Source organism: Oreochromis niloticus, linkage group LG23, assembly GCF_001858045.2.
Source record: "Oreochromis niloticus isolate F11D_XX linkage group LG23, O_niloticus_UMD_NMBU, whole genome shotgun sequence".
Classification (NCBI taxonomy): domain Eukaryota; kingdom Metazoa; phylum Chordata; class Actinopteri; order Cichliformes; family Cichlidae; genus Oreochromis; species Oreochromis niloticus.
The window spans coordinates 6445969-6472242 of NC_031986.2; the positions used below are offsets into that span (position 1 = coordinate 6445969).

Genomic DNA, 26274 nt, shown 5'->3' on the forward strand with positions numbered 1-26274 from the left:
ATCAACAGAACATGTAGAATATGTAGATGTGCTGAGTTATTGAAAGGCTTTCTAAGCAACATCCCACTCTGGTTCCTGCAGGGTTGAAGCAGATGAGGCGGGCCAGAAGGAGAAGCTGGTGTTGTGGGAGGATTGTGAGCTGGTGACGATAGTGGACGTGGTTCCCGGCCGCCTGGAGCTCACCACACAGCACATCTACTTCTATGATAGCAGCCAGGAGAAGGAGGAAGGTGAGGAAGCACAGAGAGAGAGAGAGAGAGAGAGAGAGGTGGAGGCCAAAAAGAGAGAAAGACAGAACAGACTTAACGCTTGATGTGTCATTTTTTTGCCCCCCCAAAGGAGTGGGTCATGACTTCAAATGGCCTCTGTCGCAAATCCGAGAGGTCCACCTTAGACGTTATAACCTTCGGCGCTCAGCTCTGGAAATCTTCCTAATTGACCAAACCAACTATTTCCTCAACTTTAAAAAAGAGGTGCTGGCACACAAGTGTAATTTTCTATGAGCAGCAAGTAAAATAGTGAAAGGAAAAAATAAGATACTAACTGTGTGTTTTTATTACAGGCTAGGAACAAAGTCTACAGCCGCATGTTACTGCTGCGATCCCTCAACCTATATGAAACCCGCTCTCCTCAGGAGCTCCTCAAAGCCTCGGGACTCACACAGGTCAGGACACAGTAACAGTATCAGCCTCCTTACACAAACTCTGCAACTTCTTCTAAAAGACCAAAGCCCAACAGTGTCTTTTACCACTGAGGAAAAAATCACTGAAATATTATTTCATTTAAAAATATGAATTTACTTAAATTTGATAAATAACTTGATGTTCTCTCATGAGAGCAGAGAGCAAAGGGTTCTTGGGTAACATTGAATAGAATGAGCTCACAGGATTTGTGTCTTGGGTTTGTCACAGAAATGGGTGAACCGAGAGATTTCCAACTTTGACTACTTGATGCAGCTCAACACGATTGCCGGCAGAACGTACAATGACCTGGCTCAGTACCCAGTGGTAAGTTCATCACTCAGTATAATACTGTACAGCTGTGAAACCCATAAGCCTGCATTCTTGGTTCATTTCATTTCCGTTCTGACTGAATCATTTGTGGCCGTTTGTTCAGTTTCCCTGGATTCTAGCAGACTACACCTCAGAGGAGCTGGACCTTTCTGATCCTCGGGTATTCAGGGACCTGTCAAAACCAGTCGCTGTGCTTAATGAACGCAACGCAAAGGCGGTTAGAGAAAAGTACGTTTCACTCTCGTACTGAATTAACATCCAAATGTTCTGATGAGCATCTTGATCATTGAGAGCATTAACTAACATATTAAATGTGTCCGTCAGGTATGAAAGTTTTGAAGACCCAACAGGAACCATAGACAGGTTCCATTATGGCACCCACTACTCTAACGCTGCCGGCGTGATGCACTACATGATCAGGGTGGAGCCCTTCACGTCGCTGCACATCCAGCTACAGAGTGGACGGTAAATTATGCATGATTTATTTTCCCATCCTCTTTCCTGGTGTCTATGTCCAATTATCTGTGTGGATGTAGACTCTAACCATAGCATGAAAGCCTGCAGAGCTTAATCGCGATCGTGGCTCAAGAGTTGGGAGTTCGTCTTGTAATCGGAAGGTTGCCGGTTCGAGCCCCGGCTTGGACAGTCTCGGTCGTTGTGTCCTTGGGCAAGACACTTCACCCGTTGCCTACTGGTGGTGGTCAGAGGGCCCGGTGGCGCCAGTGTCCGGCAGCCTCGCCTCTGTCAGTGCGCCCCAAGGTGGCTGTAGCTACAATGTAGCTTGCCATCACCAGTGTGTGAATGTGTGTGTGAATGGGTGGATAACTGGATGTGTAAAGCGCTTTGGAGTCCTTAGGGACTAGTAAAGCGCAGGCAAATACAAAATACAGGCCATTTACCATTTACCACCCTGACCCTACCAGGTTCGACTGTGCCGACCGTCAGTTCCACTCCATCCCAGCCACATGGCAGACCCTCATGGACAACCCCAACGACGTGAAGGAGCTCATCCCTGAGTTCTTCTACTTCCCAGAGTTCTTAGAAAACCAAAATGGTGAGATTTCACTTTTTGGTGTATGCAGAAATCTTTTCAGATATTACAGCTACCCCCAGTTTAAATGTAGTCCTTTTTGTGCTCTGTGTGGCTGTCATACACAAATACAATTACAGATATAAGTCAGAAAACATTCAAACTCCTTGTGCTTTGGTCTTGTTGTCCTTGCAGGATTTGATCTGGGTCGCCTGCAGATCTCCAAGGAAAGAGTAAATGATGTTGTTCTGCCCAAATGGGCCAAGTCCCCTGAAGACTTCATCTACAAGCACCGCAAAGCTCTGGTGAGATGCAGTTTTACTGCCACTGCTGTGTGATGTCACTCCGTAGGGATCATTCCCACAGCAGACACTCTCACAGTGCAAGTCTGCATGCATCACAGACTGACTGTTTCCAGACAATAGTTGAGTCAGCTGACATATCATGATGCTTCTTAAAGCTGCTTTAAATAGATCATATAGATTAAACAGATGGTGATAATGCACCTAGAAGCACAACATTTTAAATCTAACACAACTATCAGTCATTTGAAAGCATGTAGAAGGAGGGCAGTAATAGTCAAATAGTTCCAGGTAAATATCAAACATATGTTTCTTGTATAAGAAAGAAGTGATGCAGTACTCGATAACCTGTAACTGCAGATGGACACTATCTGCTTTGGAGTGTTTGGGTTGTAATCGCAGTTTTTCTGTTACAGGAATCAGAGTATGTGTCAGCCCACCTCCATGAGTGGATTGATCTGATCTTTGGTTACAAACAGAAGGGCCCTGCAGCGGTGGAAGCCCTCAACGTCTTCTACTACTGCACATATGAGGGTAACGAATCCACAGCAGCCATCGGCCTGCCACATCTCATCGTGACTGTTGCGTTTATAAGTGCAGTAATATATTAGTATTAAGAGGATGGTCTGGGTTTGCAGGGGCGGTGGACTTGGATGCCATCACTGATGAAAAGGAGCGTAAGGCTCTGGAAGGCATGATCAGCAACTTTGGTCAGACACCCTGCCAGTTACTCAAGGTGCAAACTCACTCTGGCATCTGTTAGTGAATATCTGCTGTTCTCAGTCTGATATTGGAGTTTGTGTGCGTGTGTGTTTGTGTTTAGGAGCCCCATCCAGTGCGCCTGTCTCAGGAGGAAGTGGAGAAAAGGAAAGCTCAGTTGGACTCGTGTCCTTTCAGCATGTTCGAGCACCTCAGTGACCTCAAGTCCTTCTTTGTTGAGGTATTAGCTCAAATAAAATAAAATAGTGCAGTTTCTTTCCTAACATGTCAGATGCTGTGAGCTAAAATTTGACCAAACATATTACCGTGTTTTTATGAAGGGCATCAGTGACAATGTGCCGCTGGTTAAGGTTGTGGTCCCAAAGAATCAGTCACATTCCTTCATCACCCAGGGGAGCCCAGACACCATGGTGAGCCTTGATTTTGTACTTGGCTTTTCTGGTTTAAGGAAAGGTGAAGAGGAATGACTGATCAGTGGCAGTGATGCCTTTGTGGTGTTCATGCTGTCTGCAGGTAACGGTGAGTCAGAACTGCTTGCTGGGGACCCATGGGTGGCTGCCTTATAACAAGAACATCTCCAACTACTTCACCTTCATTAAGGACCCCACAGTTTCTAACACCAAGTAAGGACACTGCACCATCATCATATGCATATCATATCATCAAAAGTCAGCATGTCTGTTTATACTATAAAGCACTTTTACTGGGTTTGACTTTGGCGCTGGATTCATTTAGAATGGATTTGCATGTCCTGCAAGGCAGTGGGCATGGTGATCACTGTGCAGTTATCCATGGCTCACCAGGGTGTATAACACTAATAATAATGATAATAATGATAATAATAATAATGATAATGATAATAATGGAGTTTATTTGTGTATACTTTTCAAAACCAGCATTTCAAAGTACTTCCCAGAAACAATGAATAAAAGAACAAAGGAGGAAAGAGGAAATGGAACAGGTTCATGTGTAATAGTATGACCCATAACCTAACTATAAGAGACACAAGCAAATGTATTTTATGTAATATAAATTGTTGTATATATATTTTATAATCTAATAAATTTAGTCCAGTTTCATCAGCTTGTACAGGACTCCTAAGTATAAAACAAAATAACTGAATGTTATAAAACAAACAACTAAATGTTGGTAATATCAGATGAAATACATATTTTAATAGAATATAACATCTGCATTTTTCTTTACATGTAATTGGTGAAACACCATGGCAAAAGCAGGCAGTGAGCAAATCAAGTGATCCTGTAACGCCTTTTATATCTAGATAGATGGATATTCTGCCTGCAGCGTGATCTCTGTCTTCTTGTCATCATCTCCTCACAGAACCCAGCGCTTCCTTTCAGGACCCTTCGCACCCGGCGTGGAGGTAACCGCTGGATTGTTTGTGGTCTCCCATGATGGAAAGTTGCTCTTCAGTGGTGGCCACTGGGACAACAGTCTGCGGGTCACTTCACTGGTTAAGGGAAAGACTGTAGGACAGCACATCCGGCACATGGGTAAAGAAGGAAAACTCTTTGCTTGCACCACATTGAAAACTATGATAACAAACTCAGTCCTGCCCTCACTGGGTTAGGTTTGTAAGGTCGAGGAGCAGGCATGTGATTGGAGAGCTTCTAAGTTGTTCTAGATAGCAAGATGGTAAAATAACCTGAAAAAGTCATTATTAACCCAAAAAGAAACAACCACAGGTCAGGTGTATTGTTGTATGTGAATTTTTATTCATTTATGTTTTAACCTGTGCTTTTTCATCTCTCCTTCAGACATCGTGACCTGCTTGTCAACAGACCACTGTGGCATCCATCTGATCTCTGGCTCCAGAGACACAACCTGCATGGTGTGGCAGGTTCTGCAGCAGGTTCGCACAGAAACACACTTAAAACACGTTATTACTCTGTATTGTCATTGCACAGTCATACGTTTTATAATCATACAACGGAATTCGAGTACTTTCCCACATCGGTGGAAAAAGCAAGTCAAGCGCAGTAAATAAATACCATATGTACAGAATAAAATGTACACAGTATGTGCAGAAATAAGAAAATAAAAGTGCAAAAATAAATCCTAATAAGGAGCTATTAACTAGAAACTGTTTGTGACTTCTTGTCAAAGTTGGAATTATTTTTAATTCCAGTTTGAACCTAAGAGTTAAAACAATTCCATGATTTCACTTTTTAACAGAAAATGCTGATTAAAAATTTAATTCCTCCATGTTTCCCCATTCACTCGAAATATTTGTTCCTTTTGTTGCAATATTAACAAAGTAAGTAGGCGTCAATCATCTCTGGGTCAGCCAGTTATTGTAGCTTTAGGAATAAGAGCTTTATTCAAGTGTATGCACATATTTTAACAGCTAAATAGAGACTTAGAGGGCTTGCATCACCTCTTTTGGTTTGATTGTGAACTTGTCTTTATGCCAGGGTGGAGCTCCTGTTGGTCTCCATCCCAAACCTATTCAGGTACTGTACGGACACACCGACGAGGTGGTGAGCGTCAGCATCAGCACAGAGCTGGACATGGCTGTATCTGGATCACGGGTAAGTCTACACGCCTGACTGCTGCTGAGGGCCCGCAGCTGCTTTTCATCTCATCCTGTCTGGTCATTTAAATTGTAATACCACCGTGAAAATGTGAGAATGTGTGAAAAGCTATTCTAATCACATGCTGAGTCAATGAGCTGGAAAAAGGGTTTAGTGCTGGAATTGTGAGTCTTTGAAGACAGGCAGACCTGAAAGGTTTGAAGCCCCCCGCCCCCCCTTAAACTAAACACGTGCATTACTTTGAGCTTTGTGCTTTGTTTCTCCGTTCAACAGGACGGGACGGTGATCATCCACACTGTGCGCCGGGGTCAGTACATGCGCTGCTTGCGTCCACCGTGCGACAGCTCGCTGCCGCTGTCTATCCTCCACCTGGCTGTGTCCTGGGAGGGTCACATGCTGGTTCACACCTGTCTGGAGGGCAAAGCAACACTCAAGGTGTGTGCACATTTTAAGTTTTTAGGCTAACACACAATCTAAAAGGTGGGTAGGACTCTCTGCACCTCTGTGTGTCTGTTTTTGTTTGTTTGTTTTGTTATCCACGGTGACCAGATCCTTGTCTCTGACAGTCAGAGGAGGCCACAAACCTACAAGCTGACTCAGTCCTCTACATTCAAATAAATATAAACTAATAATTACAATACAGTGCACGTGAAACAGAACAAGCCACCATGGAACAGACCCAATCTGACCAGTAGACACTTAAAGATCACATTGATAACTGGGCTTACACTAGTAAGTATGTGCACAGGTGAGAAGAGGGGAGCGTGAGAAATGCAGCGTTTCAAGTGCATATGTACTTATATGTTGGTTTATAGTCAGACTTTCTTTAGATCTGAATTCAGATATAAACTCCTTTGACCTGCAGTTAAAGTTTTTAAATGTTCTTCTGTTCCCCCCCTCCTGCCAGGATAAAAATGCCCTCCACCTGTACTCTGTAAATGGGAAGCACCTCTGCAGTGAGCCTCTGATGGAGCAGGTGACAGACATGTGTGTTTCTGGGGAGTATGTAGTCATCGGCAGCGAGCAGGGATACCTGTCCATCCGTGACCTCTACAGGTAAATTTGTAGAAACAATATCGGTGACTCTGAATGAACATTAGCTGTTGGTATTTGGCTCTTTCACCAGTTGCTCTGTTTTATAGAGCCTTTCATCAAAAGCTTTGAAGAGTAGAGGCCTTTGTGCTTTAGCGTTTTAGCTGTTTCGGACCGTAACCAGCGACACCGTCTAAAATAAAAGTTGCTCGCTGGCAGCTGCGCGTCCTACATGCATGGAAAGGTTACAGATATTAACCTCGAGCTTGTTTCTCCTCCACAGCCTGTCTCTGTGCGCAGAGCCCATGGCCATGAGGGTGCCAGTGTGCTGCGTCTCAGTCACCAAGGAGCAGAGCCACGTGCTGGTGGGACTGGAGGACGGCAAGCTGATCATCGTGGCCGTGGGCAAGCCGGCGGAGGTAAAGAACTCGCTGCGGAACTACATCGCTCAGAGCCTTGAGGGATCGCCGCTCATGGCGTCCCCCCTGCTGGCACCGCTCCGCGCTCGTTCACCAACACGCCTGCTCCACCAGCGCGACCAACTGGTGTTCAGCCCCACCTCCACCTCCCACAAACCTTAGCAAGCTCTAGTGCCGTGCATCCACTATAACACTTTTATTGCTGTAGATTTAACACACACACACGAGACCTGCTGCACATATACCCCACGTTGACCTTTTAACCCACAGTCACCTGTTCTTCTCAGGGATGGCTGTCTCACACAGTCATATGGCTTCCTCACAAAACAACTACACACACACAGGCACACAAACACATCTGAGCCACATTCCTTCAGCCACTAGAACCACAACTGTGAAATCGAAGCAACTTTTTGTGTGCACCTCATTCTGTATTTTTGTTTCTGTTTTGTTTTTTCTGATACTCGACATCTGTGCAGAACTCCATCCGATGCTGTCTACCTGAAGTGTCATTACATTCTGTGTTTTGAGTGTGCTCTACGAACTATAAGAAAAAATGCTGTAAAACAAACTAATTAACGATTCTGCAAACTCAAGCCATATTTACAGTGTAGCTACAATCGAATAATCACTAATCCTGTGCCAGACTGGCTTAATATGCTATGTTCATGTAAATGGTGTGTTAGCACACATATAGGAGGTTGATCCAGACAGTCCCCCTTGGAATCACTGCACCTTCCTGCTTTTTATCTTTTGCATTCAAATTGACACACACCAAAGTGACTCGAGCTTTAATTTGTTTTTCTTTGTTTGCCTCACTAGTCATTCAAGCTCCAATGAACTAATCGATCACTCATGAATCATGTTACCCCCTCACCCCCCTCCCCCTCTTTCCTTTGACTTCATGCTTTTCTTTCCCTACCCCCCCCCCCCCCCCCCTCCTCCGCCTCACTTCTTCTTCCACCTCCTCCTCCACTCTTCCCAGATGCGTTCGGGCCAGATCACACGGAAGCTGTGGGGTTCCAGCAAGAGACTGACTCAGATCTCTTCGGGGGAGACGGTGTACAACACCCAGCAAGACCACAACTGACCCGTTCCCCGCCTGTCCCCCAAGCCCTTAAACCATCCCCTTCAAGCACGTCGCACATTGTCATTTCATAACCGAGCAGATTCTTTCTCCCATCACCTCCCACGGTTTTATCAGGGGGTAGGTTTTGGGGTGCAGGAGCACCACAAAGCCTGCATGCCCACATGTGCATTTGAGTGCTCTTGCTTTGGATTGTGATCACATGGCGCTGGCGCCGTGGTTCCAAAGCAGAAGTAGCGCCAGCCTCAGCAAAACCACACCACTGCCCACTTCTCGCACACGCCACAGCTGCCCTCGTCATCAGAATCTTTACTACAGTCAGCCTCATTTAACGGTTAACTAACTGTTCTCTTGTATGTATGCAGGGATGGATGGATGTGTGTTTGCACACAGCAAAACTGTGTGCAATTTGAAAATATTGTTTCAAGTGGCCTTTTTGCTCCCCCTCCCCCTCAGTTAGCCTTCGGTGCAGACACTCAGCCTGTGATCTACAGGCCAGGACGATTCATGGTTGCCTCAAAGCTGCCACCACGCAGCCTTATGCAGTAAGACGGCTCCACCACTCACAAGACCAAACTGTCTGCATTTTTCTATCGTTTTTATATACCTGTGTGTGTGTGTGTGTGTGTGTGTGTGTGTGTGTGTGTGTGTGATCTGTTAGTGATGTTTTATTGAGTTTGGTTTATGTGCGTGTGTGTGCGCGTGCCCAGCTGCTTGGCATCTGTTCATATGCATGGCATTTTGGTTTTGAGATTAGACAAGAAATAGTGATGCAGAAGTCACTCAGTTTTTTGTGTTTGTTTTTTTCGTTTTTGTTTTTACATTTGGGGTGTAGCTGACGTTTTTTGTTGAGAAACATCAGAAAAGATGTCTTTAGAGGTACTTTTTATAGTTCCCCCTCCCCTTTCCAAAGTGTAACTAACAGTTTCACCACCAGGTGGCAGTGTTTTTACCAAATATTATAATTTTAACATTGATATTAAAATGATGCACCGTTTCCTCAAGAGGCAAACGATAAAATAATGACTCGCTTCATCACCTCGTGGGAAAATTGGTTGATATCTCGTGTAAACAAATCCATTCACATTCTGTTGGATGCTTCAGTTAATTTTTGTTGATTGCTTTAAGCATGGGATTTTACAAAAAGTACTTTTAATGTTTTGTCATTAGCATATCATTAATTAAGGTCTAGTTTTGTGAATAAAAAAAACACTACATTCTCAGTCACAACAAGCTTCGACATGAAGACTTATCACAGCAGTGCAACGAAAAACAACTATAACGTCACATTTCTCTGTGCTTCATTGAATGTTTTTAGATTACTTGAATCTGTTTCTATTCATAAGTGAAAGTAGCAGTTTTTTTCACACATTGTCTCATGAGTGACATATTTAAAACTATTCTAACTGTTTAGAAATGAAGGAGAAAGTAGAAATCCTCAAGGGCTTTACGAGATGTCAGTGTTATCAGCAATACAGCTCCTTCATCGCATGCCTGTCGGTGCTTCCTTTCCTCTATTTCTGTCCAGCATGCCTCGCTCAGTCAGATCCTCTATTTTCCAGTCTTCCTATGGCTAAACTGGGACTGTAAATGGACTCCCTCTCTTCCCCTCCTGAATGCCTTTAGCTCTCATCATTGCCTCAAACCCCATCCCCCTTTATTATTTGTGCTTCTCGTTCGCTTTCCTGTTTATTTTAAAGTGACTGATTTCAGAGTTTTCCTTGTGTGGGGCCTCAAGAATGTTTGGGTCAACTGGGACAAACGTGCATGTGAATGTGATTACATTACTCTGTAATATATCGCAGTATGAAACTGCTGTGTGATTCATAATTTTGCACCATACCTGAGCGAGTGAGTGTGAGAGTGAGAGTTTATTTTCTGTTGCCAAATGTTTTTTATTCCTGTCTGATTCTGTGAACTTTTGCAGCCCTGTGGGTTCGGCACTGGGCACAGAGTCGCTCTAACGGTTATCTCTCGTTTTTTTTTCTGATTTTTGTATTTTGTTTTATTTAAATGTCAGTTTGGTGGATTGCAAAGACCAGTCTGTGTCCTCCTTTAAGAGATTTCTGTGAAAGGTGAACAAAATGTTCTATTAATGCAGTTTATTTTTCTTTTGTTCATTCACATTTTTCATTCAAAGACCACTGTTTGAGTTATTCCACGACTGCAACAGAGTGCCTTTTATCCCAGCGTGGTGTCCACATAGAGCTAGATTTCTCCTTCTCCTTCATCCCAAACCTTGTTGTGAATCAAGTGAAAGCAGCATTCCACATGTTAGTCCGTCGCAGTTGCACCGGGAACCAAGAATATGGGACTTCCAAGAAAAATCAAAGTACTATTTTGTGTCTTAGCTACATTCTCTGTAACTGTCACCAAAATGGATGTGTGTATATCTGTGATTATTTATGAATACAGTATATAATGTACAGCATGATTTTTATTTTGGCGTCGTTAAAATGTACTTTTGCACTTTCCAGGTACTAAATTGTAACAGATTGTTTTAACTTTGCTCCCTAATCTGTAAAAACTGCTTTGTATACACAAGTGGAAAATAATCATTAAAGTCTTGTCTAAATTCAAAGGAGTTTTTACTCATTTCTTAGGGAATGAACTTTATAGGAAGAAGAAACACACAGATGAGTAATATGCTGTGTTTTTATTCAAGAATCCGCAATCAGAGCTTGTGGCAGGGGACACAAAGGTATCGTAGGAAATGATACCCGCGAGCCCGTCTCACGTTGCTTCTTTGCAATTTTTCTTACGTAGGAATCATGTACGTACAGATGGACGCTCTCTTCAGATCACAGTTGGCAGTAGTCCACCGGCTGTTGTCTGCAGTGTGGATAGGAAAAGGATCATAATAGATTAGTCCAGCAGAATAAAGATAATCCCAGTTTTTTATTCGGTGTCTTATCAATTTTATGTGACACAGACAGTACTCTATAAAGCTTTGTTTAAAAGGTGCTTTTATGATACATGCCTCACAAAAGGAACCCTTGTGTAATATAGCACTCATGATTGAGATGAATACGAAGATCAGGCATTTTAGTTGGCAAACTTATTATTTTTAAGTCGCTTACAATTTGAGGAGAAAAAAGTTATAATATTGAACCACCGCCTTTCAGTGGTAGAATGAATCCATAAGTCAAACACTGCTCAAAAAAATGAAATGAACACTCCTTAATCAGAGCATCAAGTCAGCTAAACTTTTGGTCTGGTCAGTTCGGTAGCAGAGGGGGTTGTTAGTCAGCTTCAACTGCTTGGTGTTGAACAACAGGGGCAACAATGAGACAACCGCTAAAAAAGGAATGGTTTCACAGCTGGAGACCACTGACGTGTTTTTTTCCCCTCATCTTTTTTTTTACTGTTTTTCACTAGTTTTGCATTTAGCTAGGCTCAGTGTCACTACAGCTAGAATGAGGTGAGACTTGGACCCTACAGAGGTTGAACAGGCAGTCCAATTCCTCCAGGATGGCCCATCAATCACGCCATTGCCAGAAGGCTTGGTGTGTCTCCCAGCACAGTCTCGAGCAGGAGGAGATTTCAGGAGACAGACAGTTACTCTAGGAGGGCTGGACAGTGCAGGAGAAGGTCATTACCCCTTAAGAAAGATTTATATCTGCTCTTTTGTGAAGGAGGAACGGGCTGAGCATTGTTAGAGCTACAAAATGACCTCCAGCAGGTCACTGGTGGAAATGTCTCTGTCCAAACAATCATAAACAGACTTCATGAGGGTGGTCTAATGGCGCGACGTCCTTTAGTGGACCCTGGTCACTGCTCAGCACCATGGAGCCTGATTGATATTTGCCACAAAATGCCAGAATTGGCACCACTGGTGCCCTGTGTTTTTCACAGATGAAACCCTGAGCACATGTGACAGATGTGAAAGCGCCTGGAGAACGTTGCTGTAACATCACTCTGAATGACATGTTTGGTGGTGGGTCAGTGATGGTTTGGGGAGGCATTTACATCGAGAGGCACACAGACCTCTACAGACTTGGCAAAGGCACCCTGACTGCCATTACAGGTTAGGATGAAATATTTGGACCCACTGTCAGACTTACACTGGTGCATTGGGTCCTGGATTCCTCCTGGTGCATGACATTAACTGGCCTGTGATGAGAGTATGCAGGCAGTTCCTGCATACTCTCACTCGCCTGACCTAAATCCAATAGAACACCTCTGGGACTTTATGTTTCCATCCATTAGATGCTGCCACGTTGTACCTAAGGCTGTCCAGGAGCTCAGTCATACCCTGTCCAGATTTGGGAGAACAGCCCCCAAATGTCATCTCATTAAGAGCATTTCCCTAGCGTTGTCAGGTATGCATACAAGCTAATACAAACTACTGATTACCATTCTGAGTTGCTGCAATTAATTACTTTGATTTTTTGGTGTGGCTCTGAATTTAGCTCCCTGTAGGTTGGTAATTTTCAATTCCATCAAATGATGTGCATCCTTTCATTCCTAACACATTAACCAGTCCATATCAGTATAGATCTTATCTTATCTGATGTGTTATCAAAGTGTTGCTTTATTTTTTTTGAGCAGTGTATAAAACAGTACTGTACTTTTGCAAGCAGGCTATTAAAGCATAAAACAGCAATATTGAGGTCTAAAGTTCGATACCATTATCTAACAACTCACACCAAATTAAGTGAGGCTGTAGCTACAACACACAAGTGCTGTATTATGGTGGGGTCTTTATCTTACAACATAAAGAGCCTTCAAGGCAACTGTTGCTGCAATCTGGCGCTATAAAAATAAAACTGAATTGAATTTAAAGCAGAGGTGTTTCAAAATTACTCTCTGGAAAATGCTGGAATAAATTAGTAATTAGTGTGAGAGTGGCGTGGTTCTTACCTAGCTCGAACATCTCCACACAGACAGGTTTGTCAGTGTGAATGTTAGGGTGACCTGGCGTCCAGTCGCTAAAACCCCACTCTGACCCGTCCACCCATGACGCCTCTTGGTTCTGTGGAGTGCAGAATACATATGAAAGGTTAAAAAAAAAAACATATGTAGTCTTAAATAACCCAATAATTTGTAAACTGTCAATAAAAAATATAAAGTTAGCATATGAGACCCTTTATATGAAGAAAAGTATGGCTAATATGACCATATTACCACTTCACTTGTTTTAAAACATCACTTAGTGACAGGACACAATTGCAATACTTTAAGATAAAAGTTTGAAGGTCAATGTCTCATCAAGGTAAGAATAACACTATCAGTCCTGCTGATAAGATATCTGATGACACTCTCCTTGGCCTCCATTCATTGTCACAGCTCATGACCAGACTGCTGGCATTACAACCACTAAGAACTGGAGTAAAATTGTGGTATAAGTTTAGAAACAACTGTTTTGATATCTTGGTAAATCAACTTTTTCAGGATGTTCTTAAGTAGAGAAGCTTTCAGTGTTGTTTTAGCACCACATGTTTTGAGAAAACCATATATACCTATATAGGTAGCCAATTAACATGATAAACTTGCCTCGACTGTGGCTCCCAGCCAGGTTAGCACAGGGCTCTTCTTACCACCCTTGGTCACCAGGGAAATCAGATCGGAATGCAGATCACCACTGGTTACAGAAGCAAGCTCGGCATGTGGGGCAAGAGTTCTGCATTTGGCCTGTAGAGTGAGAAACATTTTATTTATATCCTTTAAATGAATAGGGGATTAGCTTTTTATATGTTGTTGGAATGGTACATAGTCTAACCTGAGCATCCTTGAAGGACAGCGGTGTAGGGTTGAACTCATAGCACTTGTTGTTGATAATCTCCCCCTGACATGCTACTTTTGCTCTTTGGATGAAACTGTAATAGGGCTCGGTTCCCTGTCTGAAGCCTCTTTGGAGAGGCAGAAATGGTTCGGTTCCCTGTCTGAAGCCATCTCGGAGAGGCATAAAGGGTTCGGTTCCCTGCCTGAAACCATCTTGGAGTTTCAAAAAGGGTTCGGTTCCCTGTCTGAAGCCATCTTGGAGTTTCATAAAGGGTTCGGTTCCCTGTCTGAAGCCATCTCTGAGTTTCATAAAGGGTTCGGTTCCCTGTCTGAAGCCATCTCTGAGTTTCAAAAAGGGTTCGGTTCCCTGCCTGAAGCCATCTCTGAGTTTCATAAAGGGTTCGGTTCCCTGTCTGAAGCCATCTCTGAGTTTCAAAAGGGTTCGGTTCCCTGCCTGAAGCCATCTCTGAGTTTCATAAAGGGTTCGGTTCCCTGCCTGAAGCCATCTCTGAGTTTCATAAAGGGTTCGGTTCCCTGCCTGAAGCCATCTCTGAGTTTCATAAAGGGTTCGGTTCCCTGCCTGAAGCCATCTCTGAGTTTCATAAAGGGTTCGGTTCCCTGCCTGAAGCCATCTCTGAGTTTCATAGAGGGTTCAGTTCCCTGTCTGAAACCATCTGGGAGATGAGAAGGATTTTCCACACGGACCCAACTACCACCACTCCTTTGGACCGGAACATCAGCATCGGCTGAAAGACAAAAGAGCTTTGAAGTAAAAAAGCTTCTAAAATCATAAAGATACTCAAGAGGAGACTTAGAGGGTACATTCGCTTAGCTAAATGTGAGCAAAATCATGTTAAACAGGTTATCATGTTCATTTCTTTGTTCATGATGAAAAGATACCTAATAATTCCCTTTTAATTAAACCTCCCAAATTAAATTAAACCAAATTTGAGAGGATAATTTGTTAGTTCTTGAGATGTCAGCTACTGGCTGCCCTAGAAGAGGATAACCATTAACCATTTGGATTCATTCACTGGGGAACGTGAATAAATGTGAAAAATGTCATTTGAATCCAACCAAAAGTTGTTGAGATATTTCAGTCTTGGCCAAATTGGCCTGTGTCAGTAGGATCATGTAGGTAGGGGGTAAAAGTAGGCTCTGTACCTTGTCTAAAGCCATCAGGAACAGATTGATGGACATCACTTGAAGACTTCTGCAAACCTCTGGGGGTTTTGATTGGGACAGCTTGGAGGCCTGCAAAGGATTACAGTTACACTATATAACTATAAAATACATGAAGCTGCATTTGCACACCCTGCCTTCAACACTGGTGTTCGACTTGTTTAACATTATAGCACTAAGCTTGCCAGTTGATGGATACATAAATGTGTGGCCTTTTAGGTCAATTATTAACTATTGTGCAATGCTCATATATAGGCCATGACCTTTCTTTAACAGTGTGATAAATCAATGATAACGGTCAAAGTTCTGTACTTCCATTAGGGAAGTACAGAATGTTTACTGTTAGTTGTTTTGCTGCAAGAAACAACAGAGCCAACATTAATTATGTCAAGAGCACCTCAAAATAAATTAAAAAAATTACACTGATCAGCCAGGAAAGTTAATATATACACTAAACCCTACTGATGTTTCACACAATTGTATTACTTAATAAAAATAATTGAAATATAGGGATGGAAGTTTTGATATCAAAAAGTTTTTTATATCTAGATCTGCTGTGTCGGAATTGCAGTGTCTTTCATGATTCTAAGGAAAAATCTGTTTTGTATTTTGCACTTATTTCATGAACTCATCATAAACTGATATGTAGAGAAATAGGCCCCTCTTCTGTGGGGCTAGCTCCTAGGATTCGGGAGACTGTAACAATCTTTATGTTGAAGATTAGGCTTAAGAAAGCGTTCTGCATTTAAACATTAGTCATTAATCTCGGGGTCTCTTCCACAGTGCATCTTTTGTCCTGTCTTTCTCCCATTAGCCCCAAGCGGTCGCATAAGATTGTTGCTGCCACATGAGCCTTGTTCTGTGGGGGGTTTCTCCTTGTTAAAAGGTTAAAAGAGTTTTTCCTTCCCACCGTCACCAAGTGCTTACTCAAAGGGGGTTGTTTAATTGTTGGGGGTTTCTCTCTATTATTGCAGGATCTTAACATTACAATATAAAGCACCTGAAGCAACTGTTTTTGCGATTTTGCCAACATATAAATAAAACTGAATTCAACTAAACTTAATATCAGAACCGTATATTTAGTGTCTTTAAAACAAAAGTTCAAATTCTGAGAAACACATCATCTGAAAATTAGGTGAGGCAGTAATGATATGAAACAAATATCTAGCCACAAATCAATAGGCAAGTTTTACTGCAGCAGTGAAAGGTGAAGGCAGTGAGATCTTACCTGACAGTGTCAGGAGCAGTAGCACTAACTTGAACATCCTGTAAGAAAATTGAAGAAAATGTTTTACTTCTTCTTCATAAGCCTATACAACCTACAAATGTATCCAGGCTCTCCTTAACGGAGTTGTTTATAAGCTCGTTTGTATCCTGCTTACCTGAGGCTGTGATGAAGAATGCTGCAGCAGCTCAGAAAGAAAAGGCCACCTATTAATATGTGTCTTTTTGGTCATAAACCTTTTTAAAGAGATTACTGATTAATCTAATCTAAATCTCCTGTAGCTCTTTATTGACTGATATTTGATGACCTTTGCCTTCACTCTAAACTGATAAACTGAAACTCAGCACTAATAAAATGTTGGCTGTCAGCCGCTGACCTCTAACCCAAAGGTATCAAACACCTAGTTTTCCTTGGCATCCTATGATACTGTATGCATTCTGTTTTCTAGGGCATGCAAGCATGTGAAGGGTGAATAGCACTTGGTCTAATCAAGGGAGCTCAATCAATATTTGTGAATGTGGACAGAGAGGGACGTTACAACAGATGGTAAACGTGACGCTGGAGGCCACTAAAGGTTGTTTTGGGGGTGACTGAGGTATTTCACAGACCTTTGATGTTGGTGTAGAACACTTGTTCAACTTTGTAACCCTGTAGCCATCAGGACATGGGGTGTAGATGGTAGTTCAGGTTAATATTCATGGTCACTTTTTTATTAGCAATGATGAAAAAGTGAGTAACTTCTAACTTGATTCTTCTAAAATGCCTCTGAATTAATATCTCTCGTGATCTCGTGGTGCTTAAAAGATGATTTAAAAAAAAAAACAGTTCAAAAGTTCAAGGTCATTTTAGACATCACTGGTCTTCTTCGCCGGTCAGAGTAGTACGTGAAGGATTTGACCTTTATTAGGAAACACAATGAACTTTCTAGATGTATACTCACCATTACTCACACACACGGCGGGGCGGTGACTCCGCAAGCTGCCCTCTACTCGGAGACGTGCTAACTCCGCAGTACCGGCTGACGCGGTAATTTAAAACGAGCGTAAGTACAGTTTGATTGGCTAGTTTACACACTCACGTAAGCGGGCACGGGGACGCGTGTTCTTACCGGAATCAAGTTAGCGTCACTGAATTTCAAAATAAATGCAAAAGAAACCATTTCTAATCACGAAGGGAAGCCAAGACGTTTGTTTTTATCAATTCCCACTAGGATGACGATCTTATTTTATTTTAAACTATGGGTATCAAACTATAATCCATAGATGGACACAATATGTTAGTAGCTAAAACTTTTATTTTGACGACATGGCAGGAAGTTGTATTGCGCCTGATTTATCTTTGTTTGTCAGGAACTACACAGAGAGTGGTCATGTTTGCGATTTGACTGCATAACCCTGGGCGGTGTTGATAGTTATCTGTCAACTTTGTGTTTTGTTGTGGAGTATCATTGGTGCTCCACTGCGTTATCAGGTGATTGATTTGGGGTCTTAGACAACAAGCAGTTGCCATATGTTTCACGTTATGCAATGACAGTGACAGAGTGACTTCTTGCAGCTAAAACAAGCTAGCCCCGTTAGCTTGCTCCAGTCAAACACCTTTAGGTCTCTGCTGAGAAGTTACGCGCTCGACAGCTGTCTGCCATTCGCAGCTCGTAAATCCTCTCCGCTAGTTTCCCAGCTTCATTTTTTGTGCTTCAAATGGCTTTGGTAACAACGTTAAGACGGCTGGTTCAGAATAGTCTGCGTGAATATTCCCGGAAGGCGTCGGCCAGGTGGCAAAGGAGTTTTACCGTCGGCACACAGCCTCTGAGGTAGGTTATTTTACTAAAACACCTACTATTAACAGGACTGCCTAACCTGGTGATGGATTGAGCCGCACGCCAAACTCCAGTCAAAAAACGTGCAATTTATTGGGGCTCTTCTTTCCAGCGCATTCCTGGCATGCAAAATCATGTAGAAAAGAATGTCTGTTTCACGGAGCAGGGTGTTTTGTGTCGTGCTGTTTCAAAACATTTGAAACTAGGCTCAGGTTATTCTTCAAAAGGACAAAGCAGAAACACTTAAATTCCAGCCTAGCGGTGGGTCATCCACTTTAAGTCAGTTTAAACGGACTAGAGGGAAAAAGCAAAGGAGAGGAAAGTCTACGTGCTTTTAGGTCTCAGTAGAACTAATTTGCAACTTTATTGTGCAAATATTCCAATATGTGTTGAAACACTGAGGGGGGAAATGTGTAGTAAAATATATGTGAGTGTGTAATTGGGTTAATGAGGCAAGATGAGTCTTAATTTAGTTCCTAGAAAAAGTGGTGCTTGAAGTCAAAGTGATTAAGAACACCAGACGTGTGCAGCTGATGTCTTTAGGAGCAGGCTGAAGCCTCACGTGTCCACACGGTGAAAGTGAGCCATCTTCCCACTCAGGTACAAGGCTCTGACCACAGCTGGGCTTCCCAGTGCCAGCCACCCTATTGGAGCGCACCATGTTGACCTTGTGCTCAGGTTGAAGGTTTTTTTTTTTTTTTTTTTTTTTTTTTCTCCAGGCTTGCCTTAAACTGATTGACACCGTCCTCGTGTGCTCACGTCAGACCTGCGGCTCTCGCCCTCCCTTAACTAACCAGTTTAACGTGATTGATGCCAAGTGTTTGCGAGTGTGTTTGTCCTGAGAGGTCGTGCATTGCAGGCCTTTCAGGAAAGAGCATGAACAAGGTTTTGTTTTCAAAGCGGATTACAGGGGATTTTTACTTGTGCGTTAAATCTATGTTGTCGGTACGTCATTACCCCAAACCCCTCTGAAACTACATCGTAACCTGACATGCACTTTCCTTGAAATCTCAGACCATAAAGGACTTATAAATGGGAAATTTTAGAAATGAAAGCGATCGATTACATTTTATATATTTATGCCATATCCATCCATCCTCAAAAGTATAGAAACAGCAGGGCCATTTAATTTTTCATCAGAGATTGAGTGTTTAATCAGGAAGTAACCTTGGATATCTACTCTCTTTGGCTTTGTCTTTCACTTCTGAAGACTGTATTTGTATTGAGAAGGGTAGACCAACCAGAAGACGTGAGAGCTGTCTGTAGGATAAAGCAGGAAAGTCCATCAGAGGATTTTCAGACACACTGTGCCACTATGTCAGTACAGAACATCCTGACAAGGAGTGAAACCTCTTGCACTGAGCTACATGTATTAAATGGATTGGCTTGTCCAAGTAAGGCAACAATAAGGCTTGGAGAACAATGATGTAGAGGTCATACTGCAATTTGCACTCATCAGCAGTAAAAATCTGAAAGCCTGAATGGAATTTGCAGAATGAGCAGACGTCTACAAAAAGATATTGTTTGCCAGTTTACAGAGAGCTAATCTGGAGAAGTCCTTTGTTAAGAGAGGACTTTAACCAGATCTTAACCTAAATTAACACACACTTCACCTCCCGAAGAGAAGCACGAAGGGAGAAACTCCGCAAAACAAACAACTAAAAGATTTTGTGGTAAAAGCTGGTGTGGCAAAACCAATGAAGAAATTGGTATGATGTTGGGAATTATTGTTTGCAACAAATATGTCGAGGGTAGTTTAGTTGAAAATTTTCTGTTCCAGTACTTTAGCTCACTTGAAAAACTGTGTGGTTTGATACAAATGTTGTCACATAAAAGACTGTGCAAAAGCATTAAGCTATCCGTCATTAAAAAAAAAAAAATTGTAGGAAAATGAGAAATGGATGCACTGATTTATTGAAGCCTGTTCATTATTGATTTTTCACTCAGGTTCTTGTGTAACTTGAAATACCCCAGCCTTTTCTCCCCGTCTCTGCCTTAAGAACGGCTTCTTTGTGGCAGCCACATTTACACTGAGAACATTTCTGATGAGGCTTCATTGGACAGTAGATGGATCAGCTGAAGGTCCATCTATCAGGTCCTGTGTCAGCTACAAGGACGACTGAAAATGAGTGAGAGAGCAGCCAAAGCAAACTTTGAAAGACCTTCAGAAAATCTGAAGAACTGTTGCTCAAGACTGCTGTGAAAATGACAAAGTCTGGCTCATTGGAAGCAAAATAAAATAAACATGGAGGGTGGCTTAAGACTTACACAGAACTGTAATTAGATTGGTTGCAGCAGATGGCCGCCCCTCCCTCAGCCTGGTTCTGCAGGTTTCTTCCTGTTAAAAGGGAGTTCTTCCTTCCTACTGTCACCAACTGCTTGCTCATAGGGAGTCGTCTCATTGTTGGGGTTTTCTGTATTATTTTAGGGTCTTTACTATCTAGCTTTGAGGAGACTTTTGCTGTGTTTTGGTGATATATAAATAAAACTGAATTGATTGTAAATAGCAGAGACTAAAAGTGCTGATTTCATGCACAAATGTCTTCAGTGCACAGCACACATATACCCCACCCCACTACGCAGAAGAAAGATGGCTAAAGAGAGCTAGACAAGCTTATTTCAGGATGACTTAATGACCTTCACTATGGACCAGTATAATGTAAATGAGGAGTATTTACTCATTATCGAATAATGAAATTATGAAGCTAGAAATTAGCATAATAGGTTGACCTCAAAGTGTTGGGATTGGTATCAGTTTTTAGACTTAAATTTGCCACTTGGCAAAGTTTGTGCTTTAGTTTTCTCATAGAGTAATAGACAGGAAAATTCATTTGTACGTGTTATTTTTAGGTCCCTGCTGTTCCTTCATTGTAGCCTTATGCTGTAAATGTTTACAGTAGTTAAATATTGGATATCATGGGATAGCCCCCACAACCCTGAAAATGATAAGCGGAAAAGAATGGATGGATAGTTAAACATGATCTCTTTTTGTGTGTCTGTTTCTCTTTACTCTTATTCTTTAGGATGCAGGTGGGCGGAGTTTGTATGATGCAGTAAGAGCTGTGTACATGAGATGAAATTTTAGGGATCTCATTATCTGAAGCTGTTGGTCATAATATGAGTCTCCACCACAGTAACAGTATATGACAGAAAATAAGGAACAGTAGATGTTCTCTTTAGGGCACTGAGGCATCTTTTGATGTGAATGTAACTATCAGTAGTGGCCACTAGAGGGCAGTGACGTGTGGCAGTTGGACTGTGCAGTGCTGTGTAGGGAAAACTGGATAACATAAGGGTCCAAACTTAGTAATTATGTCATCTGTTTTAAGCTATACCTAAAACCTGTAAATTTAGCAGTCCAACATTTGGGTTCCAGTGTTCCTGTCAATCAAACTAAGGTCATGTTTTTTTTGTCTCAGATCGGACAACAAGGTGACGGTCAACTTCATCAACCGAGACGGGGAGAAGATCACAGTGAAGGGATCGCCTGGAGATTCTCTGCTAGACGTTGTCATCAACGAAGACCTCGACTTTGATGGCTTTGGTACGCACAGAGCGAGCTTCACAGGCCCGGTCTTATCAGAGGGCTGCATGTATGTGCCTGAGCTACTTCTCATCCATCATGTGGAGCTCTAAAGGTGTGTGTGTGTTGTAGGAGCGTGCGAGGGAACACTGGCGTGCTCCACATGCCATCTGATCTTTGATGAGGAGATGTATAAGAAGCTGGGGCCCATCACAGACGAGGAAATGGACATGCTAGACTTGGCCTACGGCCTGACTGACACGTAAGGAAGCACACGTGAACACTCACGAGGCCACTGTGCTAAAATAATGTCATTACACTGATTTTAATTGATGATCGATTGATTATCAACACTCTGCTTATATAACTGCAAGGTTTTAAATAGTGTTTGGAGAACGTGGAGCTTGGCTATGTCAGCTTTTGTGTGATTCATTCTTTGTCTTTTTGTGTTAATTGAAGGCAAATGATTGGAAAAATGATTAGAGGCTGAAGCTTTTATCACAGTAGTCCCACAGCCTGGCTGATGCAGAAGAATTAGTTCTGGTGGGATAATAAGATTTGTCAGGGCTGATCAGTTAATCATTGAGAGACAAAGGAGTAAACATGAGCCTTCTTTCACTTAGGATATCAGCTTTATTTGCAAACAATGCTGGACACTGTTGTTAAAGCAGCTTTCAGATTCAAAGAAAATGGCACATTCATGGCTGGCTAAAAATGAGAAGCATCCTTCATCAGACTTGAATTTAACGTGCTTCTCATCCCCCCCTTGCAGATCTCGTCTGGGTTGCCAGATCTGCTTGACGAAGTCTCTGGAGGGAATGGTAGCCAGGGTTCCGGAGAGTGTAGCCGACATCCGACAGACCAAAGATGGATCATCTTAACAGGGAACATGTTGCTGAGAACATGAATGTAGAAAGTGAGGGTACAACACATGCACACAGAGACGATGGTAGGTGGAATCTGTCAGTACTGCTGTGGGCTGCCATAGAACTCTTTCCCACTTTCTTTTTTTTAAATAATAAAGTCATAGGCTACAAAAGTGAGCTCTCAAAAACCAAGAAGCTCAAATATGCAACTTTGACTTTCAAATTAATCTTTTTTATAGAATGTAAACCTGCAGTACGCAAGATTTTTAGACTAACAAGGCCAACTGTAATGCTCGGCTTACAGGAGAAACCTGCAGCCCTTAGTGTGGAATTAAAGTATTTATGAGATATAAACTGCTATCTGACTATAACATCTCATATAATCCGTTCTGTTTATTTTAATCACTGCCTGGGGAAAAAAAAGTTACTTACTTGTTGTACCTTTTCTTCCTGCCTAATTTCCTGTGACTACATTTACAATGTGAGCTCACATTTATATCTCAGCACAGAGCTGGACCTTCTGGAAATGTACACACTTCCTCTCAGTGAACAGTTAGTCATGTCTGCGGAGGACCCAAAGTGCCAAAAGACAATATGACTTGGTATGTAAAATCATGTAGAATCATAAACCTCCCATATCGCACTTTGACTGATTTCAGTTCAAAGTGTCAGGTTTTTTTTTTTTAAAAAAATAAAAAAAAATATGAAAGCAAATATTAATGCTGAAGAAAGTTAAAACATCATTTTGTCAGTTTTTCTAAACACATTTTATTAGTTTTGTTGCATTTACTGGAATTCTTTTTTTCTGAACTTTTTGATTTTGGTATTTTTGGTCTTCCATAAATGTTGACTCAACAAGGCTGAAGGAAAAGGTGGTACGCCTGACTGAAATGTTCACGTATTGAACAACAAGAAGTTCAACACCTCAAAGATTTCTTATGCTGTCCCCTGAAAAATGTATATTTCACATGTGTATATGTTATTTTTGATTAGATCCTTCATGTAACCTTAACAGTTTCATCTTGTTTGTGGACACACAACCATCTGCGTTAAAGAATGAAAGAAAAATAATAAAACTTCCTCTTTCTAACTGCGTGCTGAACTGTTGGTTCTTTAATGTCACGTTAAATATGCTGTTTGTACAAGGACAAAAGGACAATGAAATCTCCCCAAATTAAAGCAGTAAGCGCACACTTAATTTCAGCTCATTTTATTTGCATCTGCAAAAGTATATTGACGGCGTATAAATACATGTACATGTATAACAAGGAGGCAGTAGACAATATTAGGAAGCAACAGTCCTGTGGCCTATTTCGGTGTTTTAAGCTGCATAAGATGTAAAGCTCATAAAACATATGATTTCAATGATTACAGGCTTATGTGAACAGCATTGTTGGCAACAAAAACAAAACAAGAAGCTACAAATGATGCTGCTGCAGTCGTCAGTATCGCAGCAGGCTGATATGAGTGTTAATGCCAAGGAGCATTTGACATGAACTGCTCAGCTGACTGTAATCAGAAACGTCTCCATGTTAATATTTATCCAAACATTACATCTGTTCACTAAAAAGCATTAATGCTGGAAAATATTTAAGTTAAGCCGCTAACAGTCGACATGATCCCGAGCAATGCTTGATTTTTGGGTAGCATTGTTCATATATACAGTATATACACGTACGGTTTGTTTAAATATACTGGATGATGTCATGCTTTCATACCTTTCTAACAACATATGTCACAAACTAGTCTACGTACACATTTACGATATTTCTGAGTATTGTAAACAACTGAGCTGAAGCCAAACTACCAATCAACACACAGACTGAGCTGTAGTTCAGAACCAGACTATTAAAAAGTATAGGCAAAGTCACAGTGTGTACCCAGGCTGCATTTACACTATTTATAATATGACTATTAATTTCAAGAAATCATGATTGTGCCACCTGCTTTCTGCAAAACTGTGGTTGAAGTAACGTGTGATACCAAATACTGCATGTTGCCCATAATCTGTTTAGACTGCTTGGGTGGGACTTGAACTAAAACAACACTGTTTTTCCGAGCTGCAGTTAACCAGAAGGCATTTCTCTGAGTGAGTCTTTGTTCATTATGAAGAAGGCAATGCCAGGTGTGTTTAGATTGGCAGGTTTTAACTTTGGCCTGATGTACATTGGAAAAAATAAAAAATTCAAGACACAAATTTTACACCAAAATAGTTGATCTGCTTTGATCAGAATGAATGTTATTTGAGCTTATTGGTTATACATTAGAACACTTTTTGCATGTGTAAATCCAGCCTTTAGGACATTTAAGCAAAGGGTTAGGGGGAGGGGGAGATTCACTTTACATTAATGGCATTAAGCACTAAGCAAAAACTAGAACACACTTTTACTTTCTGCTCCATGTCTACTTTAGCCAACAGATTACATTTCATGTGGTGTTCCAGATAGCAAAATGCTCCCAATGACACCAAAGCCTTAGTGTCTGATGAAAGAGTTAATTTTAACGTTATGAATACGACCACCTGTTGATTCCTGACCGTGCTGAAACTGAGATGCTCTGTTTGTTCCACTTGTTGGAGCGATGCTGTACTTCACAGTTTGTTTTCACCAACTCATCAAACGTAGGATTCCTCAGCAAACAGGAGCTGGTCAAAGTCTGGCTCTGCTGTGGGATCGCTGCATCTCTTCACCCACTCCCTGCGGCTCTCCACCAGGGCAAGCGCCACCTGGTGGCTGCTCTGGGGATTGCTTTGGGGGTGAGAGGAGAAGTAGTCCCGCACTGCTTTGGTGGCACACGGGGAGAGGCAGTAACGGGCCTCTGATGTGCCTCCTTGTGAATCCACCCCGGACACTTTCAGCCCCGGGTCGCTGGGCAACCTCGCCCGGGTGAAGGTGGCGGCTCGGTCCACAACTTGACGTCCTGGTTCGGACCCGCGGCGCTGATATAGCCGGGCGTTGTGGTCCTGCTCTGTGGATTGAGACTTGGGTCGCTTGAATAGGGACAGTGATGGCCCCCCTTGCTTGTAAAACACAGACGGCGATGGCTGCTTCAGTTCAGTCGCATCACTTTGCGCAGCACACTTCTGGGCGCTGGTATCACTCCAGGGAGTTTTCTGTCTTAAAGTTATCGGAGTCTCTGGGGAATGGAACCAGGCAGATTTGGGGAACTGGAGGTTTCCTGTAGAGTGATAGTGTGAAGGGGGGCTGGAGGAGTCCTGCTTGAGGAGCCCTGCTTTTCCCTTCACATGGCTCCCTCCTGCTCCACCTGCATCTTTGGGAGGTCTACAGGATGTTCTGGGTTTGGTTTGGCTGCCTGAGATCAGGTTTGCAGCTCCTTTCTCACCTGCTTTTCCTTTTTCTGGTTTCCCAGGTGTGAGCGACTTATCAGGCCTTCCCTGGGTGGAGACAAAGGTAGATCACATAAACAACTGTCGGGGAAGTCTTAGTTCTTGAGCTTTGAGAGCTAATGTAGTCCAGAGAATCTAACCTCTAAGGTTCATCTAGTCATCATTCAGGCTTTTCTAACTGCATCTTACAGTCTTTATCCAGTAAGGGGAGCTGGCTCAGGCAAGTTTCTGAGGGAATATTACTTCCATCTGTTACTTGGTCAGCTTTAGGTCTGAGTCAAACACTCCAAAAAGTTTCTTATTACCAATACTCGTAATAATGCAATACAACAGGGATATAACTAAACTGAATTATGGCAAAACTTAACGTGGGCAAAACTGTCGGTACCTTTCCATTAAAGAAAGAAAAACCCACAACAGTCACTGCAATAACT

General features: G+C 42.2%; 4 protein-coding genes across 8 annotated transcripts in view; 2 read left to right on the plus strand and 2 right to left on the minus strand.

The window, feature by feature from the left end:
* Nucleotides 1-10739, plus strand: part of nbeal1 (neurobeachin-like 1) — a 54902-nt gene extending 44163 nt beyond the window's left edge. For 2 of the 3 annotated variants that reach the window (XM_005449973.2, XM_025902829.1), the window contains 20 exons: nucleotides 82-230; nucleotides 340-473; nucleotides 563-664; nucleotides 912-1007; nucleotides 1117-1241; nucleotides 1338-1478; nucleotides 1937-2067; nucleotides 2239-2348; nucleotides 2762-2879; nucleotides 2984-3081; nucleotides 3169-3285; nucleotides 3386-3475; nucleotides 3579-3688; nucleotides 4407-4579; nucleotides 4844-4938; nucleotides 5501-5617; nucleotides 5894-6055; nucleotides 6528-6676; nucleotides 6936-7071; nucleotides 8057-10739. In XM_005449973.2, coding sequence (XP_005450030.1) covers nucleotides 82-230; nucleotides 340-473; nucleotides 563-664; nucleotides 912-1007; nucleotides 1117-1241; nucleotides 1338-1478; nucleotides 1937-2067; nucleotides 2239-2348; nucleotides 2762-2879; nucleotides 2984-3081; nucleotides 3169-3285; nucleotides 3386-3475; nucleotides 3579-3688; nucleotides 4407-4579; nucleotides 4844-4938; nucleotides 5501-5617; nucleotides 5894-6055; nucleotides 6528-6676; nucleotides 6936-7071; nucleotides 8057-8161 — 2458 coding nt within the window. In that variant the 3' untranslated portion in view covers nucleotides 8162-10739. Of the gene's footprint in view, nucleotides 1-81; nucleotides 231-339; nucleotides 474-562; nucleotides 665-911; nucleotides 1008-1116; nucleotides 1242-1337; nucleotides 1479-1936; nucleotides 2068-2238; nucleotides 2349-2761; nucleotides 2880-2983; nucleotides 3082-3168; nucleotides 3286-3385; nucleotides 3476-3578; nucleotides 3689-4406; nucleotides 4580-4843; nucleotides 4939-5500; nucleotides 5618-5893; nucleotides 6056-6527; nucleotides 6677-6935; nucleotides 8002-8056 lie in introns of those variants that run through there. The other variant, XM_025902828.1, reaches the window with a different exon arrangement.
* A 60-nt stretch (nucleotides 10740-10799) lies between these two features.
* Nucleotides 10800-17304, minus strand: LOC100706992 (lectin). The gene is made up of 8 exons (XM_019351728.2): nucleotides 17230-17304; nucleotides 16447-16467; nucleotides 16293-16330; nucleotides 15047-15136; nucleotides 13881-14628; nucleotides 13655-13792; nucleotides 13022-13133; nucleotides 10800-10990 (listed from the first exon to the last, which is right to left on the minus strand). The coding sequence occupies exons 5-8, from the start codon at nucleotides 14274-14276 to the stop codon at nucleotides 10917-10919; spliced, it is 720 nt and encodes a 239-aa protein (XP_019207273.1). The 5' UTR covers nucleotides 14277-14628; nucleotides 15047-15136; nucleotides 16293-16330; nucleotides 16447-16467; nucleotides 17230-17304; the 3' UTR covers nucleotides 10800-10916.
* Nucleotides 17305-17618: 314 nt separating this feature from the next.
* Nucleotides 17619-23584, plus strand: LOC100705303 (adrenodoxin). 3 transcript variants are annotated; one of them, XR_265928.4, is made up of 6 exons: nucleotides 17619-18099; nucleotides 21525-21649; nucleotides 21761-21890; nucleotides 22401-22577; nucleotides 22999-23096; nucleotides 23354-23584. XR_265928.4 is itself a non-coding variant. In XM_003440984.5 (4 exons), the coding sequence occupies exons 1-4, from the start codon at nucleotides 17987-17989 to the stop codon at nucleotides 22507-22509; spliced, it is 477 nt and encodes a 158-aa protein (XP_003441032.1). In that variant the 5' UTR covers nucleotides 17619-17986; the 3' UTR covers nucleotides 22510-23225. The 3 variants fall into 3 exon arrangements, 1 of the variants encoding a protein (XP_003441032.1); XR_001223984.3 differs by having other exon boundaries at nucleotides 22999-23403; XM_003440984.5 differs by lacking the exon at nucleotides 23354-23584 and having other exon boundaries at nucleotides 22401-23225.
* Nucleotides 22596-26274, minus strand: part of LOC100707258 (rho GTPase-activating protein 20) — a 29074-nt gene continuing 25395 nt past the window's right edge. Inside the window, exon 16 of the mRNA XM_003440909.5 lies at nucleotides 22596-25888. Coding sequence (XP_003440957.2) covers nucleotides 25109-25888 — 780 coding nt within the window. The 3' untranslated portion in view covers nucleotides 22596-25108. The remainder of the gene's footprint in view (nucleotides 25889-26274) is intronic.